The 21,189-nt window shown below is 40.7% G+C and overlaps 2 protein-coding genes across 4 annotated transcripts in view; both read right to left on the bottom strand.

Annotated features, from left to right (window-relative positions):
* Positions 1–251: 251 nt before the first annotated feature.
* On the bottom strand, positions 252–9,728 carry ZNF622 (zinc finger protein 622). Of its 2 annotated transcripts, none has more exons than XM_074576170.1 (9): positions 9,598–9,728; positions 8,615–8,705; positions 8,191–8,241; positions 6,658–7,266; positions 4,547–4,801; positions 3,689–3,851; positions 2,763–2,875; positions 1,759–1,902; positions 252–1,125 (listed from the first exon to the last, which is right to left on the bottom strand). In XM_074576170.1, exons 4-9 carry the CDS (start codon positions 7,262–7,264, stop codon positions 998–1,000), a joined length of 1,410 nt encoding a protein of 469 aa, XP_074432271.1. In that variant the 5' UTR covers positions 7,265–7,266; positions 8,191–8,241; positions 8,615–8,705; positions 9,598–9,728; the 3' UTR covers positions 252–997. The 2 variants fall into 2 exon arrangements, 1 of the variants encoding a protein (XP_074432271.1); XR_012585653.1 differs by having other exon boundaries at positions 791–1,125; positions 2,248–2,875.
* Positions 9,729–9,891: 163 nt separating this feature from the next.
* The window catches only part of RETREG1 (reticulophagy regulator 1), a 71,238-nt gene continuing 59,940 nt past the window's right edge, over positions 9,892–21,189 (bottom strand). For both annotated transcript variants that reach the window (XM_074576168.1, XM_074576169.1), the window contains 5 exons: positions 20,772–20,856; positions 20,077–20,214; positions 18,400–18,464; positions 17,140–17,266; positions 9,892–14,184 (listed from right to left, as the gene is read on the bottom strand). In XM_074576168.1, the coding sequence (XP_074432269.1) occupies positions 13,673–14,184; positions 17,140–17,266; positions 18,400–18,464; positions 20,077–20,214; positions 20,772–20,856 (927 nt within the window). In that variant the 3' untranslated portion in view covers positions 9,892–13,672. The remainder of the gene's footprint in view (positions 14,185–17,139; positions 17,267–18,399; positions 18,465–20,076; positions 20,215–20,771; positions 20,857–21,189) is intronic.

Genomic DNA, 21,189 nt, shown 5'->3' with positions numbered 1-21,189 from the left:
TCGTCACATGACGGTCAGAACTGGTACGGTCATGGAAGCTTTTAACATCTACACTACCAGGATCAACACTAGCGCTGCTGCCTCAGCTCTTTTACAAGCAGGTTTTCTCTACACCTGCCTGTAACGGTTCACCTGCTTAAGTGGGAGAGCGTGCCTCCACTCTAACCAATACGTGTCTTGGGTCACTTTCCTCCAAGAAGATCATACGAAACACCAGTACTCAACGGGAACAACAAAAGCTGACATCAATAGCGATTTCAGAGTTCTAATCAGGAAATCTTTAACAGATCATCAGATATTTTGACTGACATTCATCTAAACGTTTTGGTAATTTTCAGCAGCTTTTAGGTAATGAAAATTCATTAAATTCAACATAAAAAACTTGCACTATAAATTATTAATCCAGCCCACAGCTGACAAGTACAGTCAACTTCCAAGGACAATATTAATCCTGCAGTTATGTTTTACACCAGTGCAATTCTTCAAACAATTATCACTTAACCCTCCCAGAATCTCTGATCTCACATTTTCACCTCTACAGTGCCAGCTAGAAGTCCAAAACACCCAGCTAACTTATGCCTGGCATCACAAGTGAACACCTTCAATATATTCCATCTCAGGCTCTTAGATCTTGGACCTCCTCTTGGCCACATGCATTTTGCAGAATTGGAAACTGAGGATATTCAGATAAATGAAAATGCCAACTGCCCCACCGAAACGGACCGCACAGAGATGGGCAGCAAGACTATGCATGCATCTTCATTCATAGCCATGACTACTTTGCCACATTCCATTTAAGATACTTTATTTTTTAAGTTAGGTCAACCATTATTTCACTGGAAGAGACAAGCTCCCTGCTCTCCTCAGACAGGAATGCACACCAGCATACACATCCTCATTTGATAGGTACCAAGTCCATTTTAATAACAGAATCTTCGACCCAGAGACCATTAAATCCCCCTTCCCAAAACCAGTTGCATGCAGCTCTCTTGGGAACTCAAAATCTGACTTGCGCCCGGAAATGCATCTGCTTTGTAGCATTGTTACTCATTCCTGTCTTGAGCATCCACTTTGACTTCATCCTCTGCAGGTACTGCATATCACGCTGCTGAGCAAAGACTGCCCCTTCAGGGAGAGAGGAGGAAGAGAAAGAGGGAAAAATGTTTGTAAGATCACTTACTACTAATATGCAAATCAGTTAATTGTCCATTTAAATCGGCAGTTAGCTGTACGTTTTCCTTCACATACTGGGACACTTCTCACTCTTCTCTTGGGAAAGGCCAGTTCCCTCTATGAACACCCATCACCATTACCCATTACGAGAAAAGGTTGTTTTGCATTCCAGTGCGCCATTCTTTTATTTCAGAAGTGGATATAGATCCCTGCTCCCCCACTGAAAAAGTATTCTAACTATCAAAGAGTGTTTTACGTTACATTATTGAATAGCGGGAGTAGTGGTTTTGGCAGGCAGAGAAAGGATTATTACCCTAGAAACCAACAAACCTTAGGAAATCAGCAAATATCACAAACACACGTGCTAATGAACTGAAAGGCTTGCACAGAAGCTGCACTGGATTTTAGACACAAACAATTTCCTACTACTTATTCTGCCTGGATGTCAGGAATGAAAGGGAACTAACTTGAAGACAAACTACTGCATAAAACCCCACAAACGTGAAACAAACTCAACGTATTTAATTGTAGAGCGATGACGTCCTAGAGCCTCCTTCTCTGCAAAAACCTCAGACTGTCACTTACCTGTCTGACCTGTCCAGCCCAAAGCTCTGTACTGCTGCAACACCCGACCCACTGCTTTCTTATTTTTCGCAACAGCCACTGCTCTTGACAGACCAAATCGTTGCTTGTAGTATCTCATTAAAGAACGATGACCCACTCTTGCACCTGTTCAGAGGAAGGGATATCTTATTATGCATAATGAAGCAGCTTCTGAAATGCAGTATTCAAGCACATTGTGAAAACTGTGGAAAATCCCTACACTAAGAAATGCTTTTAAAAGGCCCAGAACCTTAAAAACTTTAGCACTATTAGGAACTCGGTGTTAACTCCTGTAAGAGCTGCTGTACTGCACTCTACCTTGAATAAAAAAAACACCCAAAGAGTGCTGTTGTTCAAGAGGGCCTAAGCTCAAATAACAACCAGGCAGTTATCAGAAAAAAAAAAATTAATTAGGGGAACGAGCAGAGAGGCAATGCTGTTTCAAGTAACCAGCTTCCCCCGGTTACTTACCAGGGAAATAACTTGCTGACATTCAGGAAATCTTCTGTAACTGCATAGTTGGCAGCACGTTTCAGAACGAAAGGGCCGAGGTCCCCTCATTCAAAAAACACCAAAACAAAAAAATTGCAAGCAAGCGTGCCAAATAATATACAAGGCAAGAGTAAGGTTGTTTACTAAATTAGTTACCAGCTGACTCTGCAAAAACTACACTAGATAACCAAAGCTGCATTAAAACAAGATATGGAAACTCTTGGAGCACACCGCAAGAGTCACATGTTAATGAAGAGGTAGAGCGGGCAAAGGAACCCCCCGCCCCAGTCCACATATATGTTAATGCTGAAGAAGCCGAACTACTTGGTAGTGAAAATAATGGAAGGTGAGGACAAAACTCCAAAGACACTAAGATGCAAAATCACTTTCTCCCTTGTCAAAGGAAAAACACAACGATGACCTATGCTGCAGGTAATGGCTGCAGCTGTGAGAAAGGCAGAGTAAGTTCCTCATAACACAAATCCTATGCCTACCTGAAGGAAGGATCAGCTCCATGGTGTCATCATCATAATCCAACTCTCTCTCTGCTGGGCGCTCTCCAGGCACCTCCACATCTTCCCCATCCTTGTGATCGGGGTAGCTGCTCCTGTGGAAGAGCAGCAGTACATGGTTTATACATGGTGAGCAGCCACAGTTATCCAGACCCATTACACAGAAGAACTGCCATGTGCGGCTACAGCAAGCCACAAACATCATCACATTTCACCTACCTTGGTTTGGGAGCTCTTCCCAGGAACATCCTGCCCTGAACAGAGGTTGAAGACAAGGGCCACCCTTCCTCCACCCAGTTCTATAACCCACCACGGTTCTGCTGCTGCACACTTAACAGCCACTTATGGTGAAAAGCCACCACTGTGCAGCTCACCAGCTCTGCACAGCTACTGAACGACCCCTCCAAGAAGCGCCTCTAAATCCACGTCACCATAACAGGAGGCATTTCTGACCTAAATAAACACAGCTTAGGATAAGTTACAGAAATCTCAACTGGAGGTCTCTAAATCAGAGCACTTCTGTTTAACTCCAGCTACTTTAAAAAAAAAAAAAAAAAAGATCCACAGTAGGTATTAAACCTACAATCTGCCTAAAAGGTAATGGAAGAGGCAGTTACGCCCTTTTATGGTCTTTACTGATGCACTGAAATCTAAACTCAGTAACAGCAACATACAAAACAGAACTCAAAGTAAATTTCCATGTAGGACTGGTGTTGTTGGTCACAGCAGAGGACAACAAATCATGTTGTTATGCTTATCTAGAAAAGCAGTGAACCAGCTACGCAAAATACGCATCAGAACCAGAAACAGGACTAAATTTTAAGAACAGGTAATAGTTTCTGATTTAATATTTAACTGTCCTTTTGCCTGTCCCCATCTGTGCTCCACTCAAACAAAAGCCTCCTCACCTGAAATCATAGAAGTCTGCAAATTCCAGGGCAGCATCTCCATCTGTGAAGAGTTTGCAGTGGCTTTTATCATTCATGTGAGCCTGTACGGCTTCTGTAGAGTAGAAGGATTTCCCTTTTTCGTTGCACCAGATGCAGATTTTCCCAACACCAATTTTCTCTCCTGTAGAAAACAATGACACTCCTATTGGTCTGAATAGAGCCTCCCTTGTCAATAATTAACATTTCTGTGATGTAGGCTTCCCAGCTTGAAAGCAGAGCCTTGAGCTCTTCATTTCCAGAAAAGCCCTGCTGTTCCTATGCTTTGACCATATGGCTCCAAGTCTGTGCATTTAAAGATTTCATATGACAAGGTATGGATCATTATGTATTCTCAATAACAAATTTCATACTTCAAATACAGCTTTCTACCTCCAAAATTGTTTTAGTCTCATCATTATCTGTAGTATTCAAGGAAGATAAATTTTTTTTCCTAGGTTATAGCTCTCTCACAAATATTGTAACCTGATGAAGGAAATACTTGTGACTTACGAGTACGATAACACAGTTCATACACACACTTTAGCAGTAGAGTTTTGTCCTAAATTTCATATTAGCTGAACAACTTTCTCAACATTAGAAAACCACATGAAACCTACAGGGTAGATGACCACATGTTTGCTCAGGGGGGTTTTCTCTCACTCTCCCTGGAAAGGCGGTGGTCCTGTTCATGATCAACATACTGAAATAGACAGCACTCATATTTTACACCAAAAAAAAAAAAACCCGAAAACATTTTAAGTCATACACCAGTGAAAATAAGCAATAAGAGTATAGAATTATCCTGATCAAAAAATCAGAGGATGTTTACAGGCATACCCAGGTACTTGATTAGTCCTCTGAGATCCACAAGGTACTCTATGTCTGGAATGAAGAAACTGTGAACTTTTGTCATATGGGCCACATTTTTCGTGAGAGATCTTGAATGGTGGGGACAGAACAAGCAGTCCGTGACTGGTATGGCCCCAACAGCAGGAGTGCTTTCAGCTTCTGCCTGCTCCCCCTCTTCTTCTCCCACACTTTCCATCTCTTCTTCAGAGCCAATGTCTTCATCGGAATCCATATCTTCCCAGTCTTTTAAAAAGAAAAATAAATTATTTATATGATTACTTCTCCAAAGCAAAACAAGTCCCCGTTAAGTTAGAAAAAGTTATCATAGAAAATATTGCATTTTCCATTCTTGCAGCTAAGTGCCACACAGTCACTTCAAGGTGTAAAAATATACTATTGCCACTAAAACACATTTCTTTGTGAGATGCACAGCAAATCTCAAGTCTACTCATAAAAAAGTTGGCAGATCCAATATTTCTTTTCCCCTTCATTTTCTCAACTATTAACACTTTATTGCCATTTCAAAGCCTTAAATTTAATTCAGCACAGCACAAGAATGCATGCATGGTTCATTAAAAACAATACAACTCCGTCAGAATCACGAAAATACTCACTTCCAGCAGTGACTCAGCAGTGAGTGAAAACACACTCCTGTTCACACATACATCTTTAACAACAGAGAAGACCAAAGCCAGCTGCCACAGATATACTATGTTACATTATACATTAGTATATACCAAGATATACTAACAATTTTACACATTTGCAAGATTACTGCAGAGCTCATTAATGGACAGACGAACCAGCAATCTGATTGTACTGCTAGACAAGTCCAGAAATCTTTTTTAAGAAGCTCAGATCTGGGGCAGTGAGCACTTCCCAGTACTCTATTCCTACTGGTCCCCTTCCAACTGCCATGAGCACAGAGTGTTTGAGAACAGGGAACATGGTGCTCCCCAGCGTTGTAGTCTGCTAATTAGAGATATTTGCTGTAGGATATAGTTTAATGATTTTAAAAGCCTGACACTGAATTAACAGGACTTGTAGGAAACATTCCTAGACAAACACTTAAAAGGGAAATTGACATTCAGAAACCTACTGAGATTTTAGCATTAGAATTTATGACTAACACATTAATACAAAACAGGTGGAAGCCGGCTCCTTCTTTAGATGTTAAGATACACGTTCAGAGGTGTACGTTTCTTCTCCTATAGAACAGGTTCCCTGAATTGCAACTGAAATTTCACCAGCATAAAACTGCTGTAACAGACATAATAACATGACACAACGGGTTCAGTAACGAAGTGGTCCCACTTCATTCATACCTGTCCCCTTGCTGCAGTTTAATCACCCCATTCAATCGCTCCAACAGATGCCTTTGGAGCTGCACTGTAAACTACAGCACCGAAAGCACCCAGGTTAAGAACAACCCTTTTTTGGGAATTCTGTAGCTCTGATCTTTTCAGTTGTCCACTTTTCAGGCTAACCTCCAATGATGAGCTGTACCCGCACAAGCGGCAAGGGTGACGCATCAGGAACAGGCAGTTGGGGCGGCCACCCTTAAACCAGTTTTAATGTAGATGCCAACATGCTGAGAAGCTATGCCACACAGTGTCAGGTTAAGGAGCAAACTTTCTCCTCTGATCTTGGTGGGCAGAGAAAAACAAAACCACCCCCACCTCCCTTCAACAGATCAGTAAAGTGATTGAGGGGACAATAAGCAAATGGTCATGATTGGATTTTTGCTCATCTACTTTTCAGAAGTAGTTTTAGGGTAACCTTTTATGTTAGCCTTCCTTAAAGGAAACTTCCCCTGGAGTTTCATGTGGAAAATAACGCTCATATTAGTAAGTGTTTATATTGAACCTTCACAGGCATTAGCGTCTTGCACAGCTGGCAGTTCAGACATTAACCCCGAGTCCTTAACTGCAAGCATGGGCCAACCTTAACTCCACTGTTAACCTGAAAATTGAATCAACAGGAAGACCTTTCATGATGGAAAATGCTGTACTACTGCAGAAACAGAAGGAGGATTTTACACAAAACCAACAATGTACCTTACCCCAAGCTATCTCTTGTCAGTAAGTTTACTGCCTTACCTTCTTCCATATCCTCTTCTTCCTCTGCTTGTTGTTTGGCCAGCTTCTTGGCTTGCTGTTCAAACCACTGTAGCCGTGGAGGTTTTTCCGATCGTTCTCTACTCTGTGATAAGCTGGTGCTTCCTGTTGAACCTGGAGAGCCGCTTGCATTACTAGGAGGTAAAGGTGTCTTCTTTGGAGATGAAGATGGCTGAGCTCTGATGGCCTGCTGAATAGCTGCGTTCATTTCATCTTTGTTTACACTCTCCGGGGCCAGCCCCTTTTCCAGGTTCTTTTCATTTAGTATTTTCACCTTCTTGCTGACAGCTTGAACAGCTTTCTTCTCCAACTCCAGGTGCTTCTTGGACTTCAAGTGATTCTCGTAGGCATTGAAGGTAGAGAACCTCTTGCTGCAAACTGTGCAGTAAGTGGCAGTGATTTTGTTCTGCTCCTCTGCTACTGCTCTCTGCGCTAGGACTCTCTCTTGGAAATTCTCAGCAGTGACAGGAGGCATGTCAGCAACCTTACGCTTCAGGTTGTATCTATGCCAGTCAGTTTTGTAATGGGCACGCTGAATGTCAGCATCCTTGAAAGCCACACGGCAAGTGATACAAGTGTAGGTTGCCATCACTAAAAAGTGGGGAAAAAATAATAATTATGCTAACAGAGATAAGTAACAGCCACAAAAAAACTCCAAACACAACATCCTGACAGCACCCATGTAAGGCAGCATCAGAGATACAGTTCTCCTACAGAATTAAATTTATTAAACACCAGCATTAGCAAACAGCATGTTACGTACGAGAAGGAACAAAAAAAATACAAGACTCTGATACAGTTATCAGATATTACTAATACCACAGCAGCACCAGAGCATCCCAGCTCTGGACCCTGCACTCACTGTGATTGTCAGGGCTTGGACACAGAACAAGAGGGTTCCCTAGAAGCAGCACTTTGAAAGCACCGAGCTTTTTACTGGAGATCAGAAACTAAAGGTTCTTATCAAGTTAGTTTTCTGCCAACTATAGGCTTTTGAGGAGACTAGTGATTTCTCCAAAATAAGGGTAAAAAGGGAAAACCTGCTTTCATGTTTATTTTCCATTTTCCACAGCCTTATCAAATGGAAAAAAAAAATAAAAAATAAACCCCTCTCAGCTTTTTTGGAGCAGTGCATGTGCCGTTGACAACACTTTACGCCCCAGAATTGTTAACCTGGAGATGTAGCCAGTCATGCCTAGATTTAGCACTTGAAGCCACTGTTGCCACTGGTCTTCCTCCACTTCCCACCATCCAGCTGAGCGGCATTACTGGGGCTGTCAAAGGGCAATTGGAGGGCAGTGACCTGTAACTGATGCTGTCAAAGCCATACATTTCCTTCCTTTAGTTAACGAAACTTTTTTTTTTTTAAACAAAGTTGATGAAATCTCTTGAACACTCCAAAAGCAAAAAAGCATTTTCTAGCTGGAGACCACTAAAGTCACCCCGCCACCCCCATCTTTTAACTGATTTAGAAAAAACATAGTTTAACCTGGAAAAAAAAAAAAGAAATAATACCTTAGGAGGAGAGGGTCTGAAGGCAGGCAGAGGAACAGCAGCTCCCAGAAACTACAAACAGGGAGAAGCCATGGTGAAAAACACAAATAAGCACAGAGCTGAAAGGTACTTTATGACATACTCATTCCCTGGAAGAACTGGACTCCTAATTTACTGCTTGTGTTATCTGTAATCCTACAGTGATCGAAAATACATAACAGAAAATAAAGGCCATGCTAATTTATTTTAAATACTATAAGCATCTATTCATTGTAACACATGCATCTTGTTTCAGGGGAAAATGCACTCTGCTTATTGAGGGATCCCGACTGCTCCCCGATGCATTTCCCTCCCACCTGCAGAACTTTCTACCCCTTTCCCAGCCCATGCAGGTATTTTACTGACATAAAGCAACTGACACAGAATCACATTTGCTGCTACTCACAAAATCTTTGCAGAAACCTCTGGGACAGAACAGTTTGATCCAGTCTATTACAGATACACAGCAGCTACACACCAGATCACCCAGGGGGTGACTGAAAAAAAACCCAAAAAACGGATCAGAAGAAGAGATATGTAACTGAGACCATCTAAAACCATAAACCTTCACATCTGACTACTAAGTGGAGAAATAACATCTAAAATTCAAGCTGCAAAGAGCAGAAAAAGCACCTACAGAATCCCATGTAGTTACGCCAACACTTCCCACTTCCCATCACCCACCTGAGCTTTCCCACACCTCTTCAACCTGCAAAACCAAAACGCAGAATTTTCCTCTGTGTGGGGCTCAGGAAAACCAAACTTAAGGCACTCACAAGCCTTCAGCCCAAGGCACAGCCAAGCCCTTCAAGACAAATCTTGTTTCCCCCACAGAGACTTTTGTACAGCTGATTTTAGATACTGTTATTTGAATTTAAATCGAATCAGTGTCTGTAAGACTGACACAAGACACAAAGGCCTGACTAACAGGCAGGTGCCCAGAGAAGCTGTGGATGCCCCATCCCTGGAAGTGTTCAAGGCCAGGCTGGATGGGGCTTTGAGCAGCCTGGTCTGGCGGGAGGTGTCCCTGCCCACGGGAGGGGGGTTGGAACTAGATGGTCTTTAAGACCCCTTCCAACCCGAACCGTTCTACGACTCCACGATTATACGGACACCAGAAGTGACAGCACAACTTAAACCCGAGAGGAAAAAATACAATAAACCAAAACAAAACACGAGAAGGGGCACAGGCGTAAGCCGTGACCCTCCAGACGTGGCCCAGAGGGCGGCTCCGCCATGAGGCGGGCAACAGGCACCCCCAGGACGCGCGTCCCAACGGCCGTGCCCCGGGGCCGGGCCGGGCCGGGCCGGGCCTCGCCTCACCCTCCCCTCCAGCCCCGTCGGGACTAAGCCGCCCCGACCACCGCCAGGCCCTGCTGGGACACGCACCTGCCGCCCGTGGGGCAAAGGATCCCCCGCGGCCTAGCTGCCGGCACCCGCGGAGGAGAAGGAGGAAGAAGACGCCGCGTAGCGCCGGGCAGGAAGGGCAAGGCCCGTCCGCTTCCGCCCGGCGCCGCCGCCGCTGGCGCCCCCTGTCGGCACGGAGGCCCCGCAGCGCCGCCTGCCCGCCCCGCCCCTGGGGGAACCGTGGGAGCGGCGGGAATTCGCTGGGTTTTGTGTTGGTTATTGCCACCACGCCCCCCCCCCCCCCAATTTTTGGAACAAACATACAATTAGATATGGTGAAAGATAAAAACTAACACATATTTATTAAATGGTTTTTACAAACAATATAATAATTCCATGTTTACAAAATTGTAATCAGGCTAGGTAAAGTGCTGCAAAATATTTTAAATAAAGACATTTTGTAGTTTTCCAGTTTCTGGTTACCCGGACGGGTGGTGTGTTACTGACTGTGACGCTGCTCGTGTGCTGAGAACAGACATGGAGACTACAGGGAGGTTGTTCAGGAGGCTCAAACCGCCTGGGAAAAGTGCAAAACGAACAAAAAACAAGTAAAACGAGTATTTCTTCAAATCCTATTCTTTGGGTTAAAATTATTTCCCCTCCTCTGCATAGAATAATTGGGTTTTTTTTCATGAAAAAACTGAAGAAGGGTCAGTAGGTGTGTGGTACATAGATGGAGGAAGCCCCCAGTGCTGAAAGTGGGTGTTTTTACGCTGGATTTGACAGACTTAAGGCCGCTGATCAAATGGCGCCCGCTCCCGTCTGTCACTCTGAGGTACTAAGGCAGGGGGACATTTCCCGAGGACGAAGGACCGAGCTGCGTCCCGCAGACCCTGCCGTGACACGGGCCGTTCTCCTCCAGCAGGGATGCTGAAGGCGCCACTGCAGGGCGAGCAGAAATACACCCTCCTGCAAAAATATGCCTCCCCATTCTCGATTTACTACCAGGTAACGCAGGCAGGAATCACCCTACGGCACAGTCGTACCCCGTGTCACCCCGGGGGCACTTGCCACACTCTCTGCTCTCACCCTTGTCACTGACAGCGCTGCCTTTCGACTGGAAACTGCACATAAGCAGGTATCCTGAGGAACAAATGCGTGTTTCGAAGCTCCGTGCTACCCCGTCCTGGCTTGCTTTTCTCCCTGCCCCTCTGTTCCCTTCTGGAAGACGGGAAGGTGATGGCCAGCACTTGGCAGGAAGGATGCTGTGGACCACTGTGATGGGAATTTTTAAGTAACTGGTATTTTGTGGCTGCTGACAGAATACACCAAAATGAAGGGAATACAGCAAAATGAAGGTTTCCTCGAGGGATTTCCAACTGAAGGCAGCGTGGAAGGAAGGGATCTCACCAAGGAGAGAAACATTTTCTTTTTTGTTCTGTGGTCAAACTGCTGGCAGTGGAATGTATTGTGTCCGAGCAAAGTGTTTTGTTTGTGGTTGGTTGGGGGGGAAGAGGTAATTCTCTGCAGAAAACTAAGCATCCTTCCACTACCAAAGGAGGAATATTAAACGTTACAGAATTACCTTCTTCCCATTACACAGTATTTAGGAGCTTGAATGTAATCTACTACCACGAGAACAAAAAAATAAAATTCTAAAGACAAATAAGCAATTATGCCCCTAAACTTTAATGATTTGCTTGTTCAAGTTTTGCTTTGTTTTTCTTTCTGAAAAAAAAAAAGAAATAAAAATTGAGACTCGTACTGGAGAAAAACTGATCTATTTTTCTATCTTGAAACCAGAAAATGGATCATTTACAAAAAGTCCAAGAAACTCCTCCAACTGCTTTTCCTTCTTGATCTAATCTATTGTTCTAGAAGAGTGCCCCTGCGTTACGTACTTCTATAACCACAAGTATTCTTCATAAAACAACAATAAAGTGCACGCTGTTGTAATGCTGCCATTGACAGCCAGCTAGTCCGTCCCATCGATCTGCTCCAGAAGAGCCTGTGAAGGATGTGATGGCTCCCTCCCGCCGCTCCCCGGCCCCTAGCCCCTTTCCCCTCCTGGCCCCCAGTGCTCCCGCACGAGGACGCCCACAGTTGTCTGGGTGTCCTGCAAAGCTTCATCAGCAACTTGGAAGTTGTACTCTTCTAACTCTATAGATTGTCCTAATCGTGCAGCAAGGAAACGAGGCTTTGAACTCATCCGAGAAATTTAAATGGCCTTTAAACGGACTGATTTCCCAGCAAAAGCTGCTTTTATTTTTTCTCAAACTGAGAAGAGCAGGCTGGCTGGTGGAAGCTAAAAAGGAAACTTAGCAACCAACGCTTTGGAAAGTGACATGGCCATGTTTTTTTCATCATTTCCAGGAACTCGCTTTTAATGCTAAGATGTTCTAATTTCAAAAGCTGTATCTCGTGGGATCTATATCCAGCATCCACTTTGTAATGGATTTGATAATGAAGGCACAGGCTCACTTTTTTACTGGTAAAGGACAGCAAACACGGTCAATATGCATTACTGACACAAAAGCACAAGCAACGATAAAGCTAGTGTCAAAAATTCTCAGCATCTTTCCTTTCACTACACTCTTTTTGGCCATCTGCCTATTTTTTCACCTCGGAAAGAGAAACAAATTGAAGTGGAGTTAACTTCAAACACAGGTTTACCTACACATACATGTTAGTGGAAGATTTTGTATAATCTGTTGCTGTACTTCCTGAGGGTCCCGGATGACAGCATTCACCTCTTCAAATGCCAGCAAATGGAAAATCACTTGAGTAGTAACAGCAGCTGACATGGTCCCTCAACTTTGCTAACGGTTTACATCACATTAAAAAAACTAGCTTTACTTCTTCCTAATTCTTTGATTACTATTGCTTGTTATTACAATTTAATTTGTCACAGGTGAACAAAAAAGCCCTAGAAAAAGTTAAATAAGTTACCTGCTTAAGATCCCATGCCACTCAATGAGCATGTGTGGAGTTTAAACTGGCAAATAATTTAAACAAGTTATTTTTTGTTTGCTTTAAATTACGTGCCAAGAAGAAGATTCTGAGTGTCTTCTATAGCAAATAACCTCGACGAATACTTTTCAGTATCTTAAAAGATTCAGCTTGCAACAGAACTTTTGTTGCAAGTGATGGCAGCTGTCCTGGGGAAAAAAAAAAAAACAAAACAAACCAAAACCCACAGAATCTTGAATTAAGGAAGTGGCACCTAATAAAGCCTTTTTTTTGTTTTGTTTTTTTTTTTTGTTTACCTCTAACCTCTATTCCAAACAATAACTACCCTCACCTGCTCCCAAAAAGGTGTTCAGTTTACATGATATTAACTCTTAAATATAAAAATGTGTTGGCTGACTTTACATGGGCAATACTGCCAAGGACCAGACTCTATCAAGGAACACAGCAGGTGGTCAGTCAAACAGCATGCCACTTTACAACTCTACAAGCCTAAAACAGCAAAAAACTTGGAAATGCATCACCATATCCAAAATAATTCAAAGGTTTTAAGTATGAAATCAAATTCTTTGACAGTGTTGCACACATATTTAAACTAGAGTTGTGCCAATTGAAGTGTTTCATATATAGTAGATGCACTACACATAATGCTAACTGCAGGGATTCATACTTTTTGGTACCATTGAAGGAGGTGAGATTTATTTAATCTCATTGCAGTCCTCTGATAACTTACCCTCCCAGTGTGAATCATTACTTGTATTACATGGTTGGCACCCAAGAGTATAAACTGCCGATGTTGAAAATTTGGCTCAGGACCCCAAAATACATGGTTAGCAAAAAGACAAAAAAACCCCTCTCCCCCAATTCTTTTGAACAACTGACCTCCAACACTCATCTGCAACCAAACAGTGGATAGATAATTCATTTCCATGCTATTACATTGAGGTATAACTACCAGAAACATTAAACTATCAGTATCAGCTGATATTTATCCAGTTAATTCACTCTGCATAAGGGAAATTATTATAACACATCTAAAGGGACAGTTAAAGCTTACAGCTCAGAATTTTCTTTTTTTTTTTTTTGCATTTGATTTTTTTTATGTGTTTTATGTTTAATTTCTTCTATGTTACCAGCTGCAATTTCCAGGTTAATGACTTCCGAGCAGATTTGAAAGGAAGCCTGAAGATTTTTTCTTTTCCTGGGATTCTGCTTCTTGGCCTTGTGAAAGTCCCAATTCTTTCTCAATCTGCTCAAGCTCAGACTGGTCAAGCAGTTCAAAATCATCAGCTTCCTCTGTGTCTGTCTCCTCGCTCAAACTGGGCACTGCATGTGAGGGGGCTTGCTGGGCGGACTGCAACTGGTCTTTGATGGCAGCAGACACTGCGGCTGCGATGACATCCCCAGCAATTCCACTCATTAAATTAAAGGTTTGGTCACTGGTCAAAGGCAAGGAGAGCCCTGCAGTGGACGGTCTCTCTTTACTCTGTCTGGAAGCGTGATCCACCTTGAAATACGTTTGTTCTTTTTTTCGTTTTTGCTGGACGGGCATACCGATGCTTGAGTCATCATCATCATTTGTTCCAGCACCATTTTCTAAAGAAGGAAATTCTGAAAGATCTCTAGCGAAAGCTTCTTCATGATCACTAGGTCGGTCAAAATCTATTACAGGATGAACACAAGGAAACAGTGTTAGCAAACATGACAGGCTTCTTCCAAAAAAAGCAGCCAAATGTAAAAATGCAATTGGTAAATTCTCCTTTGAATACATTTACGAATCCATAGAAGACGACTAATCCACTAGTAGTCTTATGTAGTCTTAATGCAGAGGAGCTTTGTGTTACATCTAAAATAAAACGGTTTTAAGGTCGTAAACCTACTTACCACAAGTCACCTGGTATCAACGTAACTCAGAAAGTTATTTGAGGATAATATCTTTTTTAAATGGTACCCAGCTGTATATGAAACAAGCCATGCAAATCTTTAGCACAGCCAGTCCTAAATACACCAGCCACATAAAGTCCTAAAATTTGTAATGTCACAACAGGTCTTTAAACATTTTTCTTTACAATCTATATAAATTACAAATATGTCTGTATGAATGTATTACAAGCCTTTAAAACACTTGTAGAATAAAAAAGAATGTTTACATGCTTAAATAAAGATATAAAACCAATACAAACAATTAATTTATAAGTTTTTCCTTTCTTGGCCAATGCTTGTATTAAATAGGAAACAGAAAACAGAAACTCTACACATGACTAACATAGTTTCACATTTTAAAGAGGATAAAAAGCAGAATGTAAACAAATAGAAGATTAGATTTTAATGACTGCATTAATAGCATGATATTTGTTACTATAAATGCGTAAAATATACTGACCACAGTACATGGCATGTGGAAGAGACCTGAGGGAATATTTTCATCTAGTGTTTGAATGAGAAGGTAAAAATTAATCAGTTTGAACTTACTTTCTATGAAAACAAGTAATAGCAGCATTCATAAAGGCTAATGAAATGAATCCTAAAAATGCCGGGTACATAATTTTCTCCATTTTCTTTAGGAAAAACAGGCTGGAAAGGTGAGGAGGAAGGGTTGTGCTGAATGCAGAGCAGTGGCTCAAATGCACAGAGCTTTGAGAGGAGATGAGCCAGTCATCGGATGCATCCCATCTGGTCTTGCACTTGCGTGTATGTCCCATTTGCTGAAACGCTCCGTGGGTGGAGAAGAGTGGATTTTGTTTATTTTTCACTTAGCAAGGCCTTTAACGCAGTTTCCCACCTTACTCTTACAGACGAATTGGTGAGCAAACTGGGTAAGTGAACTGTAGGGTAGGTGGAAAATTGGCCTGACTGCCAGGCTCAAAGAGGTGTGATCAGTGATACGACGTCCACTGCAGGCCAGTTATTAGTGGTGTCTCTCAAAGGTACTGAAGCCAACACTGTTGAACATTTTTATTAATGACTTGGATGACAGGATGGAGTGCGTTCTCAGCAAGTTCACGGGCAGAAAGGAACTACTCTGGGGCAGGTGTATTTGATATTTTGGAGGGCATGTTGCCCTCAGAGGGACCTCAACAGGCTGAAGAAATGAACAGGATAAAAAAGAACATCATGAAATTCAACAAAAGCAAATGGGAAGTCCTGCATCTAGAATGGAATAACCTGTGCAGCAGTACAGGTTGGGGGCAACAATACTGAAAGCAGCTTTCAAGAAACAGACCTGCGGACAGCAAGTCAGTAGTATACCCTTGCAGCAAGAAAGACCAATCACGTAGTGAGCTATATTAAAACAAAGTCAGAAAGTCAATGGAAGGGATTTTCTCCCTCTATTTGGAACCTGAGAGCACACATTTGGAATACTTTGCCTAGTTCTGACCTCTCCACTACAAGACAGACAATAAAAGACTGGAATGAGTCTCCTGGAGGGTCAGAATGATTATTAGGGGGCTGGAGAACACGACATATGAGGAGATGCTGAGAGAATGGGCTTTGTTCGGCCTTAAGAGAAGGCAGCAAAGGGGGAATCACGTAGTTGTCTTTAACTACCTAATGGGAAGGTATAGAGAAGATGGGGCTTGACTCTTCTTAAAGGTGCACAGTGGAAGGATGAGATTAAATTGATACAAGCTGGAACATGGGAAATTTCGACTCACTATAAGAAAAAACTTTTTCATCATGAGCGTGATCAAACATTGAAAATGGCTGTCCAGAGCGGTTCCTGAATCTCTACCATTGGAGATACTCAAAATTCAACCGGTCACAGCCCTGAGCAACTTGATCAAGTTGAACCTGCTTTGAATAGGAGGTTAGATGAGATGAACAACAATTCCAACTTACGATTCTGTGATTGTACAATGCTGTCTATTTACCACTTGAAATATTAACAAAATAATTTAAATTATTAATTTGGTTTGTAAAATGTTGTTCAGTAATATCACCCTACTTGTCATTTACAGTGTACTTTTCCTAGAAGAGGAGGAATGCAAGATGAACAGAGCAACAAATACATGGCTAAGATGACACCAAACTACTATTGTTCTTAATCTTTGTTCAGGCAATGTGCTAACTGAAAGCTCAGTCTGTAAAAAGTAAGAACTTTAAGATCTCGTCCAGATCAAGACAAGTGCTCGAGAATCTTTTCCTAGTCTTAGTCTTCACATCTCACTTAGGCTCACTGCTGGCTGTCTCCATCAGCATTCTAGTAACCGAAACCTAATAATTCTTTCTTTAATTGGCTGTTTAGCAATTCAAAGTATTCGCTTTTTCTTCCTCAGCCTTTAGCTGTATAGCTCCACAAAACCAGTAGCACGAACTTTGCTTAAAAGGTTTGACAGAAGAGAGCGTTAAATCAGGCACTCACTGAATGTGCTGGTTTTACCCACCACTACTTATCTATTTAGACACATACTAATGTACTTTATTATTTTTAAGATAAGGACAGCTCTTACACAAGATGCATCCAAAACTACATAAAACACTGGAATTAATTTTGAATTGATTGTAGGGGAAGAAAAAAACCAACCCAAAAAACTTTTGTCCTTAAATTCTCTAATAATTTTCAGGTAACTTACATGACTGCAATTCATCGATGAAACAGATGAAGCCATTACATACCATCAGATGTGTCCGTCTGTGGAGAATACCCCTCGGATAAGTTAAAGGTCCCATTATCGGTCCAAGATACTTCTGATACATCTGTGTCCGACACTGACAGCTCTTTGGCAACAACTGCAGGACTAACCTAAACATCAAAAAGTCCCATACGTGGTAGTCTTATACTTAAAAATTCACGCTACAGGAAGCCAATGATTAGATACTGAAAAAGAAGCCTCTTGCACGTCATAGCAATATAAATCATCTCCTATTTAAGCTTTAATTGTAAAAAAAATTAAAATAACAGTATACAATACTTAAAATTGAAGCACCCCTGTTTTTGATAACTGAAAGCTGTATTATACTAAAGAAGCATAGAAAATTCCAATTATTCATTCTGAAAGTAATATCCTACTGTAATGAAAGCAGAATGAGCCTCCAAATATGAAATATGCATAAATGTAAAGAAATGCATAAACTTGGATTAAAAAAAACAAACCACCATTATCTATAAGACAGTAAAAAATTAGCTAAATTAAAAAATCATTATCCTTTATGAATTTATCCAACAACACTCAATTACATCAGCTAGAAATTTTTATCCTATGGGATAAAATCCTATTTACTTTTAGAATACATAAACACCTTTAAAGCAATCGCTGTCAAAGTCAGGCTCTATACACTACTGATCAAATACTCCGTAAGAATTCCTATAAAACTGAATCCTTTTTATATCAACCAGTGTTCTCATAACAATGGAAAGTCTTTTGCCAGTTATTTAGAATATTAAGTGAGAAAGGAGGTATTAGAGTGTTCTCATACATGTCTGGAAAGACAGATAATATACTGATTTACACTATCATTTAAAATGATCAGACAAGCGATGACAAAAGTATCTGATAAATTCTGTACTAACATTTCCCTTTTGTATTTTAATTTGATAAAAATTAACTGCAATTTCACTCTTGCAAATAAAAATAGCTGCCTTTGTTATTAAATTCTAGTTTAATCATTCTACAGCCAATACAAAATAAAAACAGTTTAGTAGGCCAAAGAAACCATTACCTTGAAGACCAGAAGTCAAAAATGAAGTAAGTTAATTAGTATAAGCTTAAAGATGGAGACTATGAATCACTTTTAAAGCCTACTGCTTAGTTCAGGAATGGAACACAGCCTCCTGGGCACGTTAGTCTTCCACAGAAAAGAGAGACAGTAGTCTAGATACTCTCCATTATCTATATAGATTTTAAAAAAAGATAGGGCTGACTGAAAAAAAGTCACCTTAGGACACAGGGCTGATATGTCTAATTCACTGTCATCTTCTGTGGGTTTTGTTTTTGCTGTTTCTGAAAGAAAAAAAAAAATTTAATCCTACTCATGACAACAGACGTTGAGGTTCAGTGTGCGTTCCCTGTCACATAGCTTGCATAGCACAGTACCTTTTCACTTGTTGACAGAGTGCACCATTGATGTAACACGCTACTAAGGTGAGGAAAAAAAGTCTGATTGAGAGGCTAGATGTTTATCAAAACATATCCTGCAGCAGCCAAAGCGGGAGAGAGAGTGTCGCTCTGAAATACATTCCATCACATTTACTTAGTTTCAGAAGTCTCTGTTGCTCACCATAACATAACGTTCCCTGGCAGTATATATCTATCTTTTAAACTACACTGCTGGTACGATGTACGGTTGTAACATTCTGTTAAAACAGGCAGCGTAGTTATCTGAGCACATTACTTTTACAGGAGAACACGCAATTTTCTGGATAATTGCGTGAAATCTTAATTCACAAAACCTTTCTTCTTTTTTGCACCCCATTTCCCTGCTTTCGCAACATTTATACACAAATATGCATACAAAGCACCCTCTGAAGTCTGACGGAATGCTGCTCCTAACAGTTGAACAGAGACACAGATTTTGCTTCCGCTCTCTCCAAGAATAGCCTCATGAATATTTTAAACCAATATAAGCGGAAAACCACAGTCACGACAGTTGGATCTCTCTGCCAGTTTCACTTAAAAGTAGTACAAGGTGGAATAACACAGGAAAGAAAATTTTCAATGCATTATTCCATATTTCCAACAACTACTGCATTATATGTAAGAGAAGGGGAAAAGGCAGATGGTTCCTTTCATTGTGTCTAGGAACAGCACGTTGTGTGATGAACTGTTAGAAGAAATACACGTTTTAAAGCAGATATAAAATCTACTGATGTAATACTAACTAAAAGGGGCAGGCTACCTGCAAGTCCTATGGCTACATTACAAACGTTTAATTACCAAAACCGTAGCTCACACAAAACATAAACAAAAGATAACACTTTTCATATAAACATTTTTCTTCAAATAGCTTTATTAGTTAAAATCTAAAAGTTTCCAATGTTATAAATGTTTTCAGGTGAGATAGGTGAAAATTCGTTTTGAACCGATTTCTCCCCTTTCTAACTAAAAAACCCGATTAATCTGTAGCTACTATCCTACTGTAATTCTTAAATGCTTATTGAGTATTTGGGGAAGAAAAAAAATTATTCTTGGGAGTGAAAACCAGGCGGATTTAGATACTGGAAGAGAGCTCAGTCTCTTACTGAAAATTCTGTTATGTACTCATTTTGTGTTCTTGAATGAGTCTCTCTCCTGGATAAGTTTGCCTTCTCTAAATAGAGGTAAGCACTGCACACTTTACAGCGAGTAGTTTTTTTCTGAAAATCTGTAAGCAGTACATCTAATCAAGCAGGAAGAGAACCATCAGTCTTGCCTTGTTTCCTTCCATGAAATAACATTTTTTTTACCATACCCAGATGTCTGACATACTTTATCACTCCTTATAAAGCTAAGAATGGTTCAAAGCAAGAAACACCTGTACACTCGGCTTCACAGGACAAACCAAGCTGTCTGCAAGGTTAATAACATTTTCTCTGCATACAGAAATACATAACTTGGGACTATACTTATTACTCACCAGATCTCTCTTTTTTCTTCTGGTTGATATATTCCACTATTCCAAAATCTAGTTTCATCAGAACAGTCTTAATTTTCTTGCACACTTTCTGTCCAAATTCATTGCACTTGAGGAAGGGACATAAAAAGGCACACAATACTGTGATAAAAACGAAGACAGAGAGAAAAATTGTATTGGAATATTGCTTTATAAGAAGTTACTCAATAAAGATTAAACAACGCATTTGCATAAGGTAACTACTCATTTTACATAATGCAATTAGTTTTACATAAAAAAGCACTGTGAAATGCCCATCTCAAACCGTTACTCTCGAATCCAGTTTCTAGCAGCCATTCCTACTCGTCGCAGAAAATACCACTGGATTCATATCAACTGACACTTTTTTTACTTCCGGTAAGGCACAATTTACGATCGCTATAACATTTATCATTATCTTGATTTAGTCTTGATTTTGATATCTCTACCTGAGAAACATGACTGTGCAACATTGTGCCAGAATCAAGAAGCTGAAAAAACCTGTAAGCTGACTTCCCCATCACAAAAAGCCCTTGTCAGAACCTACATATATATGTGTATGTGTACATACGCGCGCATGTGTGTATATATATAAAAATAAATAAATATTCCATATACAGAGACGAAGTAATGAACAAACGACATACATAAATCATGATTGAAAAAGAGACTATACTTACACAGGACATAGGAGAGGACAACTCCAGGAATGTAACTTCCCAAGACAGTGAAAAATGTACAGACGCTGCAGACTAGTAGGCAAAACTGGCAAAAAAAAAATAAAACTGGCCATTAACACTTCCATATTTTTATGTTTAAATATTTAGATCATTTTGCAAAAGAAAAATGTTACACGCTAAATGAGATCTAGAATGCAGTGGAAAATGGAAGATAGTTTTTTTTACATTAGGAAATACTTTAACACATCTCGAGCAAATACCCATTAAGCAGTCCATTCTGGCTAGTTAGGATATATCCCCTCTTCTATTCTAAAAATATGCTACTTTTATTCATTTACCGTAATGGTTTCACAAGCTCATGGCTATTGCTAAAATTACTAGAAATTACTTCATCTTCATTACACAAAAAAGGCTAAAA

This window comes from Larus michahellis, chromosome 2 (genome assembly GCF_964199755.1).
Source record: "Larus michahellis chromosome 2, bLarMic1.1, whole genome shotgun sequence".
In the NCBI taxonomy this organism is placed as follows: Eukaryota; Metazoa; Chordata; class Aves; order Charadriiformes; family Laridae; genus Larus; species Larus michahellis.
This window is presented reverse-complemented; position numbering and strand designations above follow the sequence as displayed.

What these genes read in the sequence shown, in the direction of transcription:
- ZNF622 (XM_074576170.1), bottom strand. Translation starts at nt 7,264, where the DNA reads ATGGCAACCTACACTTGTATCACTTGCCGTGTGGCTTTCAAGGATGCT. An exon ending in AGGACTAATCAAGTACCTGG is followed by an intron (nt 3,852 to 4,546) that starts GTATGCCTGTAA and finishes TGTTTTCTACAG; the next exon opens with GAGAGAAAATTGGTGTTGGG. An exon ending in GGGCTGGACAGGTCAGACAG is followed by an intron (nt 1,126 to 1,758) that starts GTAAGTGACAGT and finishes CTCTCCCTGAAG; the next exon opens with GGGCAGTCTTTGCTCAGCAG.